General features: G+C 42.3%; 1 protein-coding gene across 1 annotated transcript; it reads right to left on the bottom strand.

Annotated features, from left to right (window-relative positions):
- Positions 1 to 1193: 1193 nt before the first annotated feature.
- LOC147902972 (mogroside I-E synthase-like) lies at positions 1194 to 7188 on the bottom strand. The gene is made up of 8 exons (XM_087373978.1): positions 7054 to 7188; positions 6630 to 6855; positions 6302 to 6474; positions 6092 to 6200; positions 5588 to 5968; positions 1819 to 1943; positions 1494 to 1626; positions 1194 to 1333 (listed from the first exon to the last, which is right to left on the bottom strand). The coding sequence occupies exons 1-8, from the start codon at positions 7186 to 7188 to the stop codon at positions 1194 to 1196; spliced, it is 1422 nt and encodes a 473-aa protein (XP_087230104.1).
- Positions 7189 to 14619: the final 7431 nt, after the last annotated feature.

Below are 14619 nucleotides of genomic sequence, written 5' to 3'. Positions count from 1 at the left end.
CTACTTCTTGCTTGCATGTTTCTAGCCATGTAGCTTGCACAACTCTGTTACATTAGTGAGCCCCTACTCCTAATGCTCCACTAGATAAGAAGCATATGTAACAGCTCACCATGCATTTGCTATATCCAAGTCAAACGTGTGATCATCAAAGAATGATATGTTCATTTTTAAAGGAAGAGGACCTTTGCAACCGATGTCAGTTGAGCAAGATGGAAATAGAAATAGAGGAAGATGATTTGAAGCAACAATTGAGTCCATAATTTACCCCTCGACCCTCGGATCCAGCCACCAGGACTTCAAAGATAAATATATATGATTGATTCGGGCTCCACGCCATGAGCCATCACCATGCCTGTTTTGCCAAGTGTACCTTGATGGGGAGGAGAGCTTTTGCAATGAACACCAATCGAACAAACCCGAGGCGTATGAAAAAGCATGCCATGCTTGCTCCTGAGCCTACGAAAGGTCATTAATATCATGCAAGCAATCAGAAGCAGACACTACCATATTCCAATCCCCTACAAACGCTGTATGAGTGCCCTAAAAGTTTCATTCGTAAGGAATCTCAAAGACCTGCACGATCCGAAGAAGTATTTGGAGCATACACAGAGACTAAGGTAACCTTTTCTTGTGTTAATAGAGGCAATGGACAACAAAGAAACCTTGCATATCTTGAGGAGATCCTACACTAAAAAAGTCGGACGAAGATTAGAACACACCAAGAGAGAAACACCCCCACGGCCACGCATAGGGCAATTAGTGAACACAAAGTATCTCAAAATGGAGAGATTGGGGAATCTTGGAGGGACCTACCTTTAGTTCCTGAAATGTGCAAACTCATGGCCTAGTCCTACGAATTATGGAAGAGAGAACTAAGAGCTTTTTTTGGACGCACAAGCCACACACTTTTAGCTAATGAAACTAGCTACCCTTTGATCATGCATGAAATCAGTGATTAGACATAGCATCTCCATCCTTCTCCAAAAGCTGCAAAAGCGATGCACATAACACGCATAAGTTAGTGAAAGAAGACCTCTAGCACGCAACACCCTTCATAGCCCTAAAAGAACGTGGTTTGCGAGCCCGAGATGATGGCATTGAACTTGTGTGATTAGGTTCGAGTTAGGTTCCACGTGGAGGTTGGAGGAGGCCAGATTGTTGGTTGGACCCTGATTACTCTGACCATGTTTACCTTAAACTTGTTCCATGCCATACCCTCTAATAGCGATGTAAGAATTCCGTTGACGGAAATTGTTCTCCACCCCATGATCAAATCGCTGGACTTGAGCAGCAAGACGCTTAGCAGTAATGTCTGCGGGTGATTCTGGCGGAGCTTCATGAGGAATGTCAACATAAAAAATGAGACATTCAGCGTTAGCCACAATAGGATGCTGTTCGTTACCTTTCTAGAGATGGTTGGGGCAGACCGTTGGGACACCTCCATGCAAAATGGCCAGTCTGTTTTCAACGGTAGCAAGGATCGGGAAACGCACCAAAAGCCACTTGAAGCAATATCTCCCAAGCATTAGGACTTGACAATGACATTTGACTTGGCGGCTCTTCCTTGCGATCCCAAAGGATGCATACTTTCGTGACGGAGCACTTATTAGCCTGAGAAGGAGGGATCTAGAGCACACGTCCCAGGGCCAAAGAAATCTCATGCAATTGTGAAAGAGCGAGCGAATGAAGGCCCAGAAAATGAACCCACACAGGAGGACAATGATGTTGTAATATGTCGTCAGCGAAGAAGGTGGTAGACCCCCGGGTAGACCATAGAAGCGAGGAGACCAAGTCTCTTTTGAAGCCAACATAAATCACATTCCGCAATAGATGCAACATAGGCTTGAAAGCAGCCGCACCCAACAAACTATATGTCACGCAGAAAGCATTTGCCTTGGAAGGTGGCAACAAACCAATGCTCAACCTCATCTTCAAGCGGAACTCTGTCCAGAAACAGAAGATAAAACCGAGACGGTTGTATTCCCTACACAAGCTGCCAGGTGAAATGGAGGTCCTCTAGCTTTGAAAAGACGTGAATCTTGGTGTTGTGTGCATGATGCTTAGCATTAGACCTGCAGATCTCGAGCGAGACAATCGTAGGATATCGGATCGATAGCGTTCCCCCATTCATCATGCCTGGTAATATTAGCGTACAAATCAGGGATTTGAGATACGTCCATTGTAGCTCCAGGGACAAGAGGGACATCATTACGAGAAGCTTTAGCCAAGGGAGTGCCTTGTTTTGCCCACTCCGTAAGGCTATTTCTACAAGCACCCTATTACGCTATTACAAGCATGATTTTGTTCTACGACTGGATTTTCCATGATGAAGCTTCACTGCACACGCCTTTACTGCACGTTCATGTTGCTCATTTAGCGTCCCTTGAGTGTTGTGTGCAAATATGCCATTAATTTTGCAAATCTTTCATCAATCCGCTCTCTTGAAGATCTGTTTGGCTTGTTATTTTTATTCTGTCAGGCCTCTCTCTTGGAGATTAGCTTGATCGCTACCTAATCATTCTGTGCTATTTGTAGATGTTATCCTATTTCACGTTGCAAGCTAGAAATTGTGACGACTACTAATTGTGTACAAGGTAAGTGCGATGACTTCTGCTAGCTTGATTGCTTGATTCATGAGTAATTACGAAGCTTACAATGTCAGTCCTCTCTCCTTGGGGAGATTAGTTGATTGCTTGTACAATGATCGTGAACTTCAGTAATTACACAGACTCCAATGTAAGTTTATTATTTGTTACAATTTTTATGCCCATTTTTTATCGTCAGAACGATGATAGAGTAGGTAGATAGTTTCAGTCAAATTGTCCGACCAAGCGATGCTCATTCGAGCTGAAATAGATGCCTGTCCTTAGCGATCAATGTAGGGATGGATTTTTCTACAAGGGTTTTGGTTGATTCTCAGCAATGGCAAGGTAGCTAATAGCTCACCTCGTAGCTCACTAACTCTTGTGAAGCGAGAATTGTTGGTGATCTGCCGCATATTTAAGCGATTAATGATCGGTCCAAACCTCCATTTTCCAATTGTCTTTTAGTTCAATTCAATAATCAAGAGATTGCCATAGCCTCTTCAGTTCTAGCATCCATCGCCATACCCATGAAATAGAGCACCATCTAGATTCTAATGGCGTCACTACCCACCATCTCAATCGTACCTCCTCCTCCTATTCTAATTCCACCAAACATGATCAAGGTGTAAACAATGAAAGGAGTGTAGATTCTTATTGACTAATTCCAACCTTCTTCTGATTCGATGCACAAACATAAGTCATCAAACTAGCAGTCCAAAGAATACTCAACGTGCTCAAGCTAGGCATGTAGTATACACGTCCTCCGTAGCTGCAATAGTAGCACACAGAAACGAGGTGCCATCCGAATGTAAGTTTGACGAATCTCCATGGATGCTTGTGGAATTTTGCAAGTAGGCTCTTTGGATTTCTAATAAGCATGCTGGTATCTCCTTTGTTGACACAACAAAAAGCTATTTATTGAATGTAAAATCCTATTTGCAAAACAAAGTGCTATGTGTAAAGTAGTATCAATAGAATGCAATGTGCAATGTACTCAATGTAACATGCAATATACCCAAGGAAAGGCACGTTCCTTGGTCTTATAATTTTGGAAGAGGAAGCATGCCAACTCTCCCCCCACTTAAATGTGTGGTTGTGTGATAAGTGCAAAGTGCTATGTACCAAATATAAAATGCTATATGTGAAATGCAATGTGCTAAGCACAATATGCAATCCACCCAAGGAAGGGCAAATTCCTTGGTCTTATAATTTTTGAAGAGGAAGTATGCCAACTGTCCTCCCCACACATTCATGTGGTTGTATGATAAGTACGAAGAGTTATGTATCGTTTGTGAAATGCAATCTGCAATCATGTGCTAAAAACAACATGAAATCTACCCAAGGAAGGGCATGTTCCTTGGTAGATCATAACTTTTAGAGATGAAGTGTGTGGTTATATGATAAGTACTATATATATATATATATATAGAGAGAGAGAGAGAGAGAGAGCATTGTAGCCTAGAATATAAACCCTTGAGAAATCCAAATGTGAATGTTGTTCTTCAGAATGTGACCTATACAAGATTGAAGAGATAGCTTTGGTCAAGGGGAAGGGGAGTGCTTCACCGTAGTAGAAAGAATGGGAACAAAGAGAAAGGAGGTTGAGAGGAGCCTAGAGGATGGGTGGAAGGTGGTAAGTGAATGGGGAAAGTTTAGGGGACTCGAGGGAGGTGTTTGGGAGGGTGAGGTCACTTTGGTAGGTGGACCATCCAAAAGTCAAGGGGGTGAGTAACATGCCCCAATGTGGTGGGGGCGAGAGGGAGGCAAGTGACAAGTAGTGGGGACCAAGGGATGTTTCTTGACCAATGGCTCGGGGGGGTCAATATGTATAAACCCTCTATATCACGTGCATTCAAGGCCTATATTTAAAGTCCCTTATCTGTAAAAAATTTCATTAATAAAATGTACCCCTTTTCTATACAAATCTGTAAATTTTTTCCAAAACTATTTTAAATAGTCCCTTATGTATATTTATTTCTGTAAATTTTAGAAATTAAAAAAATCCTTCTGTTGAACTCACGTGATAGGGTTACATATGATGAGTGACCCCCCCGAGACCAATGGGAGGCCAATATGGAATCCTTGATTCTTTTAATGTCCAAGCCTTTCTATTGGTTGGTTTGCTAATCTTGAGGTTAGAAAGGCCTTTCTGACTCCGAAATTCCCCTAATATTTGGTGCAATAAATGAGTTTCATCTCAAGTTAAAGTGGAAGAGCCCGACAACCATGGAGCATGCAAAGGCAATTGTAACATGACGTACATTAAATAATGACCTAAATGAGGAATCTATCCTCACACAAAGGAAGTTAATTCCCAAGAGCGTAGATTTGACACTAAGGTAGAAGAGAATACCTATTAAGGACCCTATTATAACACCTAGAAATGTCCCTACAAGTAGAAATAGCAAGAGGTATAGTTCTCCTTCCCCTATGAAATAGGATGCATCTTTTAGTTGGGGGGGAGTACATTGTTGATGTTTATGGTCCATCAATGCCACACCACGATACCTTTGGAAAGTATAGATACTAAAGCACTAAAAGTGTTGTTTGATGTTTGAGTCCTAGGAGTGTGGTGCATAGGCTAGGGAGAGTGCCCCTTGATAGAACCAATGGGTGGGTGAGTGGATGTGTGCGTTTTTATTTAAAAAAGAATCTGTTGCATCCAAACCTTGTTTTTAGGAAAAACCCTAATGTACTTTTTTGAAAACTCAGTGCACACTGAAGAGCTTCAACTATAAAACACTTCCTTTTCATATAAAATTCATGTGTGGCTTATAAGTTCCCAAGTCTTGGGCGGTTTGTCCAGAATCTGTTGCATCCAAGCCTTGTTTTTAGGAAAAACCCGAATGTACTTTTCTGAAAAATTTTTCCCCAAACCTTATTTTAAGATTCATTTTGATGTTGATTATATAATGAGAAGAAAACAACACAATACACGTAATGAAGGTTAGAAAGTCTACGTAAATGGTCGTGAGAGGACATAAGGTTCTTTTCTGAAGAACCCCCCTCATCAACAGCTCTATTAGCAGTATCAGCGAGTGCAGTCACTCTCCTCCGTCTGGCCTCCGCTTCTTCCCCCTCCATCAACCTCCTCACACCCCTCTCCACCTCCTCCTTCCCCATCCTGTTCTCCCCATCCCTCTCCAACTCCAACCCAATTTTCCATTCGTTCGCTGCCAGCCAGCAGTTCGTCACCTGGTCCCCTAGCTGTGGCCACCCCAACACCGGCACCCCTGCACTTATTGGCTCTAGCATCGAATTCCATCCACAGTGCGAGAAGAACCCACCCACCTCCCTGTGCCTCAGGACTGTGCTTTGCTCCGCCCAGTGAATGACCTTGCCCTGGCCTTCGATTTCGTCTATGAACCTTTCCGGCAACGCTTCTGTTACATTGGTCATCGGCTCGATTATGGAGTCCTCTCGTATCGCCCACAGGAACCGGTGTCCACACGCTTTCAGCCCAAAAGCCAGCTCGTGGAATTAAGCGATTGGTAGCTTGGTGGCACTCCCGAAGGAAACGTACAGAACTGATGAGGCTGCAGGTTGCGAATCTAGCCAGTCATTGCAATCGTCTTGATCCCAGAAGCTTGCTTGCTTCTCGTGTTGTCCAGATTGCTATTACGGAGGACGATTGAAGCTATCAGAGGACCCACCGGATGGAAATTAGGGAAGGCCTTGTAAACTTGAGGCTCTAGCTCCTCGAAGGAGTTAACTACGACGTGCGGGTCCTCGTCGACTACGCATCTTAGCTCATCCAGGAGCTTACGGGCCCAGGATACACTTGTTTTGCTCGGGAGTTCAAAAGGAAGGTCATAAGGGTGCAGTGGGGGTACACCCGGAATGTAGTCGACGAGAATATCGATGGTTGATTTAGGTCCAAAATGATTAACTGCACAAGAAGGGAAGACAATGATTAACTTTAAAAGAAGTGAACAGGGTCTTCTTATATAGCATATAGCAGATTCTGCACATAAGTGTGTTTCGGCTTTTGAGAAACATTCTCAACTTAGTCGTTCTGTAAACTAAGATGGTCGAAATCAATACCAGGACCTTCGGATGGCCATGGATCGTAGCCATTTGAGACGATACGGTGGGTATGAGAATAAATGGACAAGACGAGAGCCAACTGCGGCCAGAGGACGATGCGGGGGATGCTGAGTCGCTTGGCTAGGCCTCGCGTCCACCCAACAAAGCCATCATCGATAATGCAAGTGACGGGGGGGTTTTCAAGGAGCAGGTTCTTGAGAAGGGCCTCCATGGATTCTTCCATCTGGTTAGCGGAAGCTACGCGGTAATTATAAGGGCCGCTATTGCCTCGGTTGCATTCGGGAGGGAGGCCATTGGAGATGCCGAAGAGACGGATATTAAGGGGGACGTTGAAGTGGTGATGGTGACCAGAGATAACGGAAGGAGGGGGGTGGGAGGTGGAGAGGCGGAGAAAGTGATGGAGCTGCTATTGGGCGGTGACGAGGGTGATGAGGATGCCACCCGAGGCGAGCTGTTGAGCGAGCTCGAGCATGGGATTGATATGTCCTTGGGCGGAGGGAAGGGGGACGAGGAGGGCGTGAGGCTGGGAAGCTTGTGGCTCGTGACGAACAGCCATGGAAGCTCTCTTGCTTCACTACTGAATACTGATGAGAGAGAAAAGTTCGAGGTCACTCATTAATATATCTCACTATGAAGTGACTTCAAAACTCAAGGGTTGAAAAAGTTTGTTTAAAAAAATTTATAAATTCAATTAAAAAATGATGTATTTTGTTCATGAAAAATTCAAGGACAAGGGTTTTACAAGTAGGCTTTGAACCACGAGATATATAGGGTTTATCCCGAGAAAAGGAAAAATGGAAGGCCTCGAAGTAGCCACTTACAAAGCTATTTCGAAAATGGAGGTGAAATATCGTTTACAATTTTGAAGAGTATGGAAGTGCGAGTGTTAAAGGAGCCGTCGTGAGCACTTGGCAATTTGGACGTTCGCCCACTTGAGTTGGATGACCACATTTGATTCCCTTTGGGAGCTCTTCTACTCTGTGTCTATGTAGGCCATGGGTGGTGTGTGTGTGTGGGTGTGTGTGTGTGTGCACCCACGCTAAGGAAAAAAGAAGTGAGTGCTACCACTTGGTACATTAGACATTGGAGGGGGGGGGTGTGGTAGGTGTTGGAGGAGGGGGAGGGAGGACGTGTCAAATCAAGGAGACATAATGAAACAAGAAAATACCTATGAGTCCATGCTTGTCCTCCCCCTCAAGGGAGAGGTTAATTGCTCTGGTTTTGGCTCGTCCCTAAGCTTACATAGCTTATGTATATAGAGCATCTCGTAATCTTATTTAGAGCTTATGATTAAATTTAGCTTCCCATAACCTTTTCCCTAAGCAACCTTCTCTTTCAAAATTAAAAATTACATTGAAAATTTTACTAAAAGGAGAATCCAACTCTACTATATGGCAATCCTTGTAATAAAGTGGGGGTTCTAGAATTTTGTACCCAAGGAGAATATTCTTGAAATAATTGGTTGTACACAAGTCATTTTGTACCTACAAGATTGGAATCCTCCAGTCGACGGCCTCTCACGTTGCTGTCAAGTGTCCAACCCCAACATTAACATGAAAGGCCACCAAGATTTTTCACTGCTTCTACTTTCACTAGTCTTTGGCCACAAGAAAGCCTTCATATGCTCGCAACTTGCCATTGCACTTCAAGTGGAGGCTTCAAAATTTTGTGTCCAAGGAGAATATTCTTGAAATAATTGGTTGGAAACAAGACATTTTTTACCTACAAGATTGCAATCCTCTAGCCGACGGCCTCTCAAGTTGCTATCATGAAAGGCCATCCACATTTTTCAGCCCTTCTACTTTCACTTTACTTTGGAAAGCCTTTATATGCTTGCAACTTGCCATTGCACTTCATGTAGTCATTCAAAAAAAAAGAAACATCTAGACTTTCCATGTTCTTGTCTCGTGAACCTTTTCCCACTGCAATGGTATAAAGAGTTAAAACCAATACTAAGGGACCACAAAAAAGCTTTGTCATATAGTAAAAGAGAACTTCGACATTACAAAATCTTATTTCATGAGCAAAATCTTAAAGATGCAAGAGGTTAGTATAATTGAAGCTTTGAATGTCTATGGAGACCTCCATTTAATAAGTTCTCGAGAGCTAGTTTCGGTGTTGGTGAGTATACCTTACCTTTGGATAGCTGCATGTACACATTGGTTTCCGCTATTGCAAGTGCTAGCTTATATTTGCAACTGTGATTCGCAGCTCACGAAGTTGAGGGTCCTGCCATAAAGGTATTGGTAGTTCTCAGAATGCTACACCCGGCTGCTCTGTTGTAAAGCACAGTGGGATAGGCAAGGGGTCCAAGAAGTCGCTCAAACGTGCATTGCAACTCGCTGCCAAGGAAGCTTACGAAGGTGTGCGGAACTTTTGATTTGTTGCTTATTTTTTTGTGTTTCTGCAATAGCGCATCTTTTTCTCTCTTAAGGAGATGTTTGGGGGAGGATGATTGGAGGATTTCTATTCGTGCGATTAGAATTACACAATATGGGTCGTTGGATGATTTCATTTGGGCGGACTTCCATCCGTTTCCGTTATTTTTGTGGATTTGCACGCCTTTTCATGTAAGCAGGATTGACGATACCTTATTTGCCGAGGAATTGAGAGAGAACCAGAACAATTTGAACAATTCTTAGAAAGCACGGTGGTGTTTATCTACGGTCCTGTAGCCATCGCAGAATTATGCTGAGAAATTGAGAGCGAAAGCAAGAACAATTTGAACAATTCTCAGAAAGCACGGTGGTGTTCATCGAACACCGTTATGGTCAAATTGTGCTAGATGTTGCAGTTGGATAAGTAGAACGTGGAAAGATAGTGCTGCATTAAGGCTGTCCAGCACTGGGAGGGGCGTTGTTGTTGTTGTTGTTGTTCACGGAGGCAGCAGTAGCAGCAGCAAGAATTCGTTCCAATTTCAACCTGAACGTGAGGGCGACAGTGAGCAGGCACTAGGAGATAAAGAACGCGGAGATTGAGGCAAGGCAGAGGGGCGAGAAGTCGGGGCTACCATGGTCGTAGTAAGAAGGATAGACCAATCCGTAAACGAAAACTCCAAGGGCAAGGGAGAAAACCACGGCTGCAGCGATCTCAAAGACGTTGGAAATGTTTTGCAAGAGAACAGGGGAAGCAGGCATTGCGATGGATGAGGGGTGCCGTGCGATGGAGGAGGATGAAGAAGATGAAGTGGGAGACGAAGGATTCAAAGAGCTGCCGGAACCAAAATTGCTTCAATGATCTTCCGTCAAAAGATGATGAAGGCTCAAAACGATATTGAAGATGAAGATGAAGATGAAGATGCGATAGATTTTCTATGAAGGAATAGCAGCAACAAATGATGCTGGAGAGGGCTCTGGCAGTAGCCTCACAAAATCTGTTCATTCCTATGCTCCATCTGATCGATTTGCACCGTTTCTCGCAGGTATCCTGAGCATCGATTGTGGTGGAATTCGGCACATGGCTTGCCATGAGTTGCACACTAGTAACGTTTAACTAGGCTCTCCATCACATGCAGGTTATTATTTTAAGAATCCACACTTCTATAGCTATTGCTGTACCTACCTTGGTTGTTTGTATACTCTTAGCATCTGTCTGAAGGAGTTTTTGGCGTGTCAGTTCTAGTGCTTCAATTTTTTATTTTGGAAATGACGTACTCAATTGCATCAATTCAGTTTGTTCAGTTGCCTCTGTTATATCATTGTAGCCATTTGTGACAATCAAGATCTACTTTTGCATTTCAAATAGTTGTTGTTCTGACTTATATGGAATCACTATGTGATTACTGCGCAATAGTTTTTTGTTTTCAAGCATATTTTGTTTCTTAAATCTGATGGACTATGTGTGTCAAGCACTTCATTAAAACAGAATTCTTATGCACTTAATCGTTTTAAGTTTTCTATTTTCCTAGCTAGTGTTTTCCTTATGTGTGTTTTTGGCCTACCCTGGGGGGAGACATAGCATTCGTTTGGAAAAAGGAAAGCAGAAAATACGATTTAATGAAATTAGAAAATAATATATTCCTAACTGTCCACTTGGTAAGTTTGTGCTGGATGGGATTGCATGCATGCTGGCAACATTTACAAGTCGCCACGTGGCGGATGGGGGGATTGAATGGATTGCATGCATTTCATGAGATTCCGTCATTGTTTCCTCCTTTCTCAAAGCGCATTCTCGTGTCTATTCGATTTTATAGGCGGACGTTATGCAAGATCAAGCTGGGAACACTTCAGAGAGAGAGCCCGTCCTGATGTTCTGCTCATCTCGAGCGCCTGTTATGAAGCTCGAAGGAAGGTTTGTATTGGTTGAAATGTTTCGATAGTCTTTGTTGTAAGGTTCATCGTTCTTCACAGTTACAACCTGCAGGATATTCGATACGTTATTCTCATACCAATTCGCAGGAAGCTTGAATAAACAACTTTATCTCTCCCAGTAGCCTTACAAAAGCCAGTCGCCATTGCTTTGTTCGTCCAAGTGCTAGTAGGGTACTTCTTTTCTTTGTGGCTGAAAAAGTACCACTCAGTCTGGTGCATGGCATCCAATTTACACCTCTTTGCATTGAAGAGAGTGGTTAAGCAAAAGTTCAGCGAGTGGATATACTTATAACTAACAAGCTAGCCAAAAAAACACACTCTTACCATGTACATCCCCTGGTTCAAGTTTGTTCAAGTCGACTTCGTGAATGACATGATCTAAGTCAAACTGCTCCACAGTAACAATATTTTTAACCTTGTAATGGACGGATTCGTCTATGCTCACGAAGACTTTTGTACTTGATTGTGCCGAACTAGAGGTGGACGCTGGAAAATCTAGAATTGGTGAGGTGTGTGGCCGGTTTTTGTTGTTCGTCCATTAATTGGAGATATTCCTTTGAGTCTCTCGAATTCTGCATCTTGTATTTTAGGTGGTTCTTCCTGGCTATTTAAGTGCTCCATGGACAGAAGGTATGTGCACTTCTATCTTCTCTTGCTCATAGTTCGTATTGCTATGGACGTTTTTGCCGAATTTATGACAACAGATAGTAGGAACTTTGCTAAAGCTCTATAGTTTTGTTTCTCTTCCAATGTTTTTCCTTTCTTCCGCCTTCATGAGTCGCATAGTCATTTTGATTTACTGTAAATGCAATGTTTTTGTCATAGCTTGACGACAATCTAACAGGAATTTTTTTGGCAGGTCTTGCCAATGTGTGCATAGACTATCATGACTCTCCTAGCCCTCCTTCCAAAGAAATGGCAACTGTCCAAGACATGGAACAACAAATGAAGGGCAAGAACATCGTTGACGGTAAGCTTCTTTGTTTGAAATAATGGCTGCTGATGTTGGTGCTGAGGTTGGGTCCGCATGAGTGTAGTGATGCAGTTTTCCCTCAATGCAATCTGCATGTCTGCATGCTTCTCTTGCCGTTCACACTAGCGCCCTTCTGTCAAATCATCTTCGTAGTACTTTTTGGCTTGTTCACCCTGTCTTCTTCTGTGTGCTCAGCTGGTGAGCTGCCTATTGCAATGCCCTCACCTTCTTCTTTGGCCTTAGTTGACTTTGAGCGAGCCGCCCATTGTAGTGTATTATGCAAAAACACCTTTGACCTCCTTTTGCTTTGGCTCTCGAGCAGGTCTTTGCAGCTTCCACAAATTTGTCATTGCTCTACCTCCTTTTGCATTGCCGTTAGAGAGGGTCTTTACAATTGCCGCATATCTGTCGCTCCTGTGCTTGACCTCTTTTCTCCCCCTCAACACTTCTTCCGTAGCCATTACAAACCGACTGTATTCTGCAATCGTTTCCTTGCTCTTATCTCCTCTGTTTTCATTCTGCATGCGAACCCTGCCTCCAAAATACATCATTCCTTTGGAGTTTAATAACATATGTAGGCATCCACTTAGAGTCCTTGACGACATATTATAACCCCCCCCCTTGTTTGTAGTTTGCTTCTATCTTTACTTTTGCATATCTGTAATAGTGTTATTTTAGGCTTGTATTTTTAAAATTTATATGTTGTTTCATTTCGATTTGCAACGGCCATATCTGCATGTTCTTATGTTGAGAAGACAGCATCTCCCCCCTCTCCAAAAGAAAATTTAATGTTCCTTGCTTCTCCTAGTCGGCCCCTTAAGGAAAACCTTTTGAAGAATTCTCCGATTAGGAAAATGCCACGACGTTGATTGAAAAATTCTTTTCAAGAAGTGGCTCAAGAGGCGTATGCCCAAGGTAAATCTTTTTCTTTGAATTTTTCATTTGTGATTTGAATTTCTTATTTAATTAGTTTTCACTTTTTTTGAATCTAGTTAAGAAGCTGGTATGAGATAATCCAGAGTATGTTAGTTTTAATGGAGCATAATGCGCCAAATACTATCGTCAACGTGGGTTCGAATAATGCATAAAGCACAATTAAGGGGACGTACATTATTTGCAAAATACATTGTAGGTGACACTAAAATAGAGAATCTCCTACAATCAAATATCGGATATAGGGATTTTGTGTGCTTAAGAACAATAACAAAGTTCAGCTAATAACACCATATTAGAGAATTTGGGAAAATCCTGATAATTTGGGAATTTTTGAGGGGTTGTAATTATGTAACATTCAATGTTTTTCATTCATTTTTCCCATAGATTTGGCAGTCCATCCAAATCTCACAAATGTGCATGGTTTGCATCAACATAAATAAAATGTCAAATGTTGAGGTTTCAACCAATGCATGGTAGTTTTTGAGGGGTTGCAATTACAATGCATTGAGTGCACTCCATTGACTTTCTCATTGGATTTGGCCGTGTATATGAAGCTCACAGTTTGGAGTGTGAATGTTCTACATTAGCCGAGAAAAAAACATCATATGTTTGAGTTCACCGAAGCATTGTTTGTCTCTTCTCGAAAAAAGGTGGTGTTCAAAAACACCATTTTAGTTTAGTTGGAGAAAAAGTAAGAATGCAACACTAGTCCTTGATATTTTGTCAAGTGTGCAGAACTTGCAACCACAAAGCAATGGTCTACAAACAAAAAAGATAAAGAAAAAAGATCAATGTCATACCTTCCAAATATTTGTCAGTATTCAATTAAATTATCGTTGTGCAAGGAAAAAAAAGTCAAGCTTTTCAAGTACCCTTCACTCCATTGTGGAGTCAACATCAGAGTTGGAATCTGTACTATGAGACAAACTAGATAAAGCTCGCTTGCATGCAATGGTTGGTATCTTCACCTTGATGGGGAGGTTGCTACTCTTTGAGGAAACCTTCTTTGAGAGGTTACCTTTTGGAACCCATGACCATACAATAGCATCAATAGATTCCCAACGTGGAGGATCACCTTTATTGCACATCCAAATCTTGTTCCAACAATCTGCATACACCTCCTCAATTTGTGCATTGCGTCTTTTGCATATAGGTGCCCAATATTGTATGAAAACCTTCTTGAAATTTTTAGATTTATTATCCTTTTGTACATCAGTTTGAGCAATGCCTAGCCAAATTGGGTAAATTTTTTCTGCTGGTCGGACCAAAAGAAAGTGTCCTTTTTGTACATCAATCATTGGATCAAATGATTGTTTTGGCTTTTTCCTTTGAGGTCCACAATAGTGATCATTCAACTCTTCAATTCCTTGAAACTCATCGTTTTCATTATCAACTACTTGCACACAATCAATATGTTGCGTCTTTGGCCAAAATCTCTCGTACATGCCCTCTACACTATTGTTTGGTTTATGAAGCTCATCAATCATGTTCTTCCAGTACTTCACTACCGGCTTGTAAAACTTTGTGAAAGATGCTTCTGGACCTTGTAGGTGTGCCCATTTTTCCCAAAAGTGTACATACTCCTTGATACCAACTATCACATGTGAGTGATCCTTCACATACTCGAACATGGGTACACAAGGTGGCTCTCCACTTGGTAGCATTGGATGACCATCCGGATGTCTCTTCCACAACTCAATGCCACCTTCACTTGGTTGCCAATCTAATGATCGTGGATGCACTTTATATTGCATGATAGGAACTTCAT

The sequence above is a fragment of the Dipteris shenzhenensis genome, chromosome 4 (genome assembly GCF_047967505.1).
Source record: "Dipteris shenzhenensis isolate YYH24624 ecotype China chromosome 4, Dip_SZ_1.0, whole genome shotgun sequence".
NCBI classification, from domain to species: domain Eukaryota; kingdom Viridiplantae; phylum Streptophyta; class Polypodiopsida; order Gleicheniales; family Dipteridaceae; genus Dipteris; species Dipteris shenzhenensis.
This window is presented reverse-complemented; position numbering and strand designations above follow the sequence as displayed.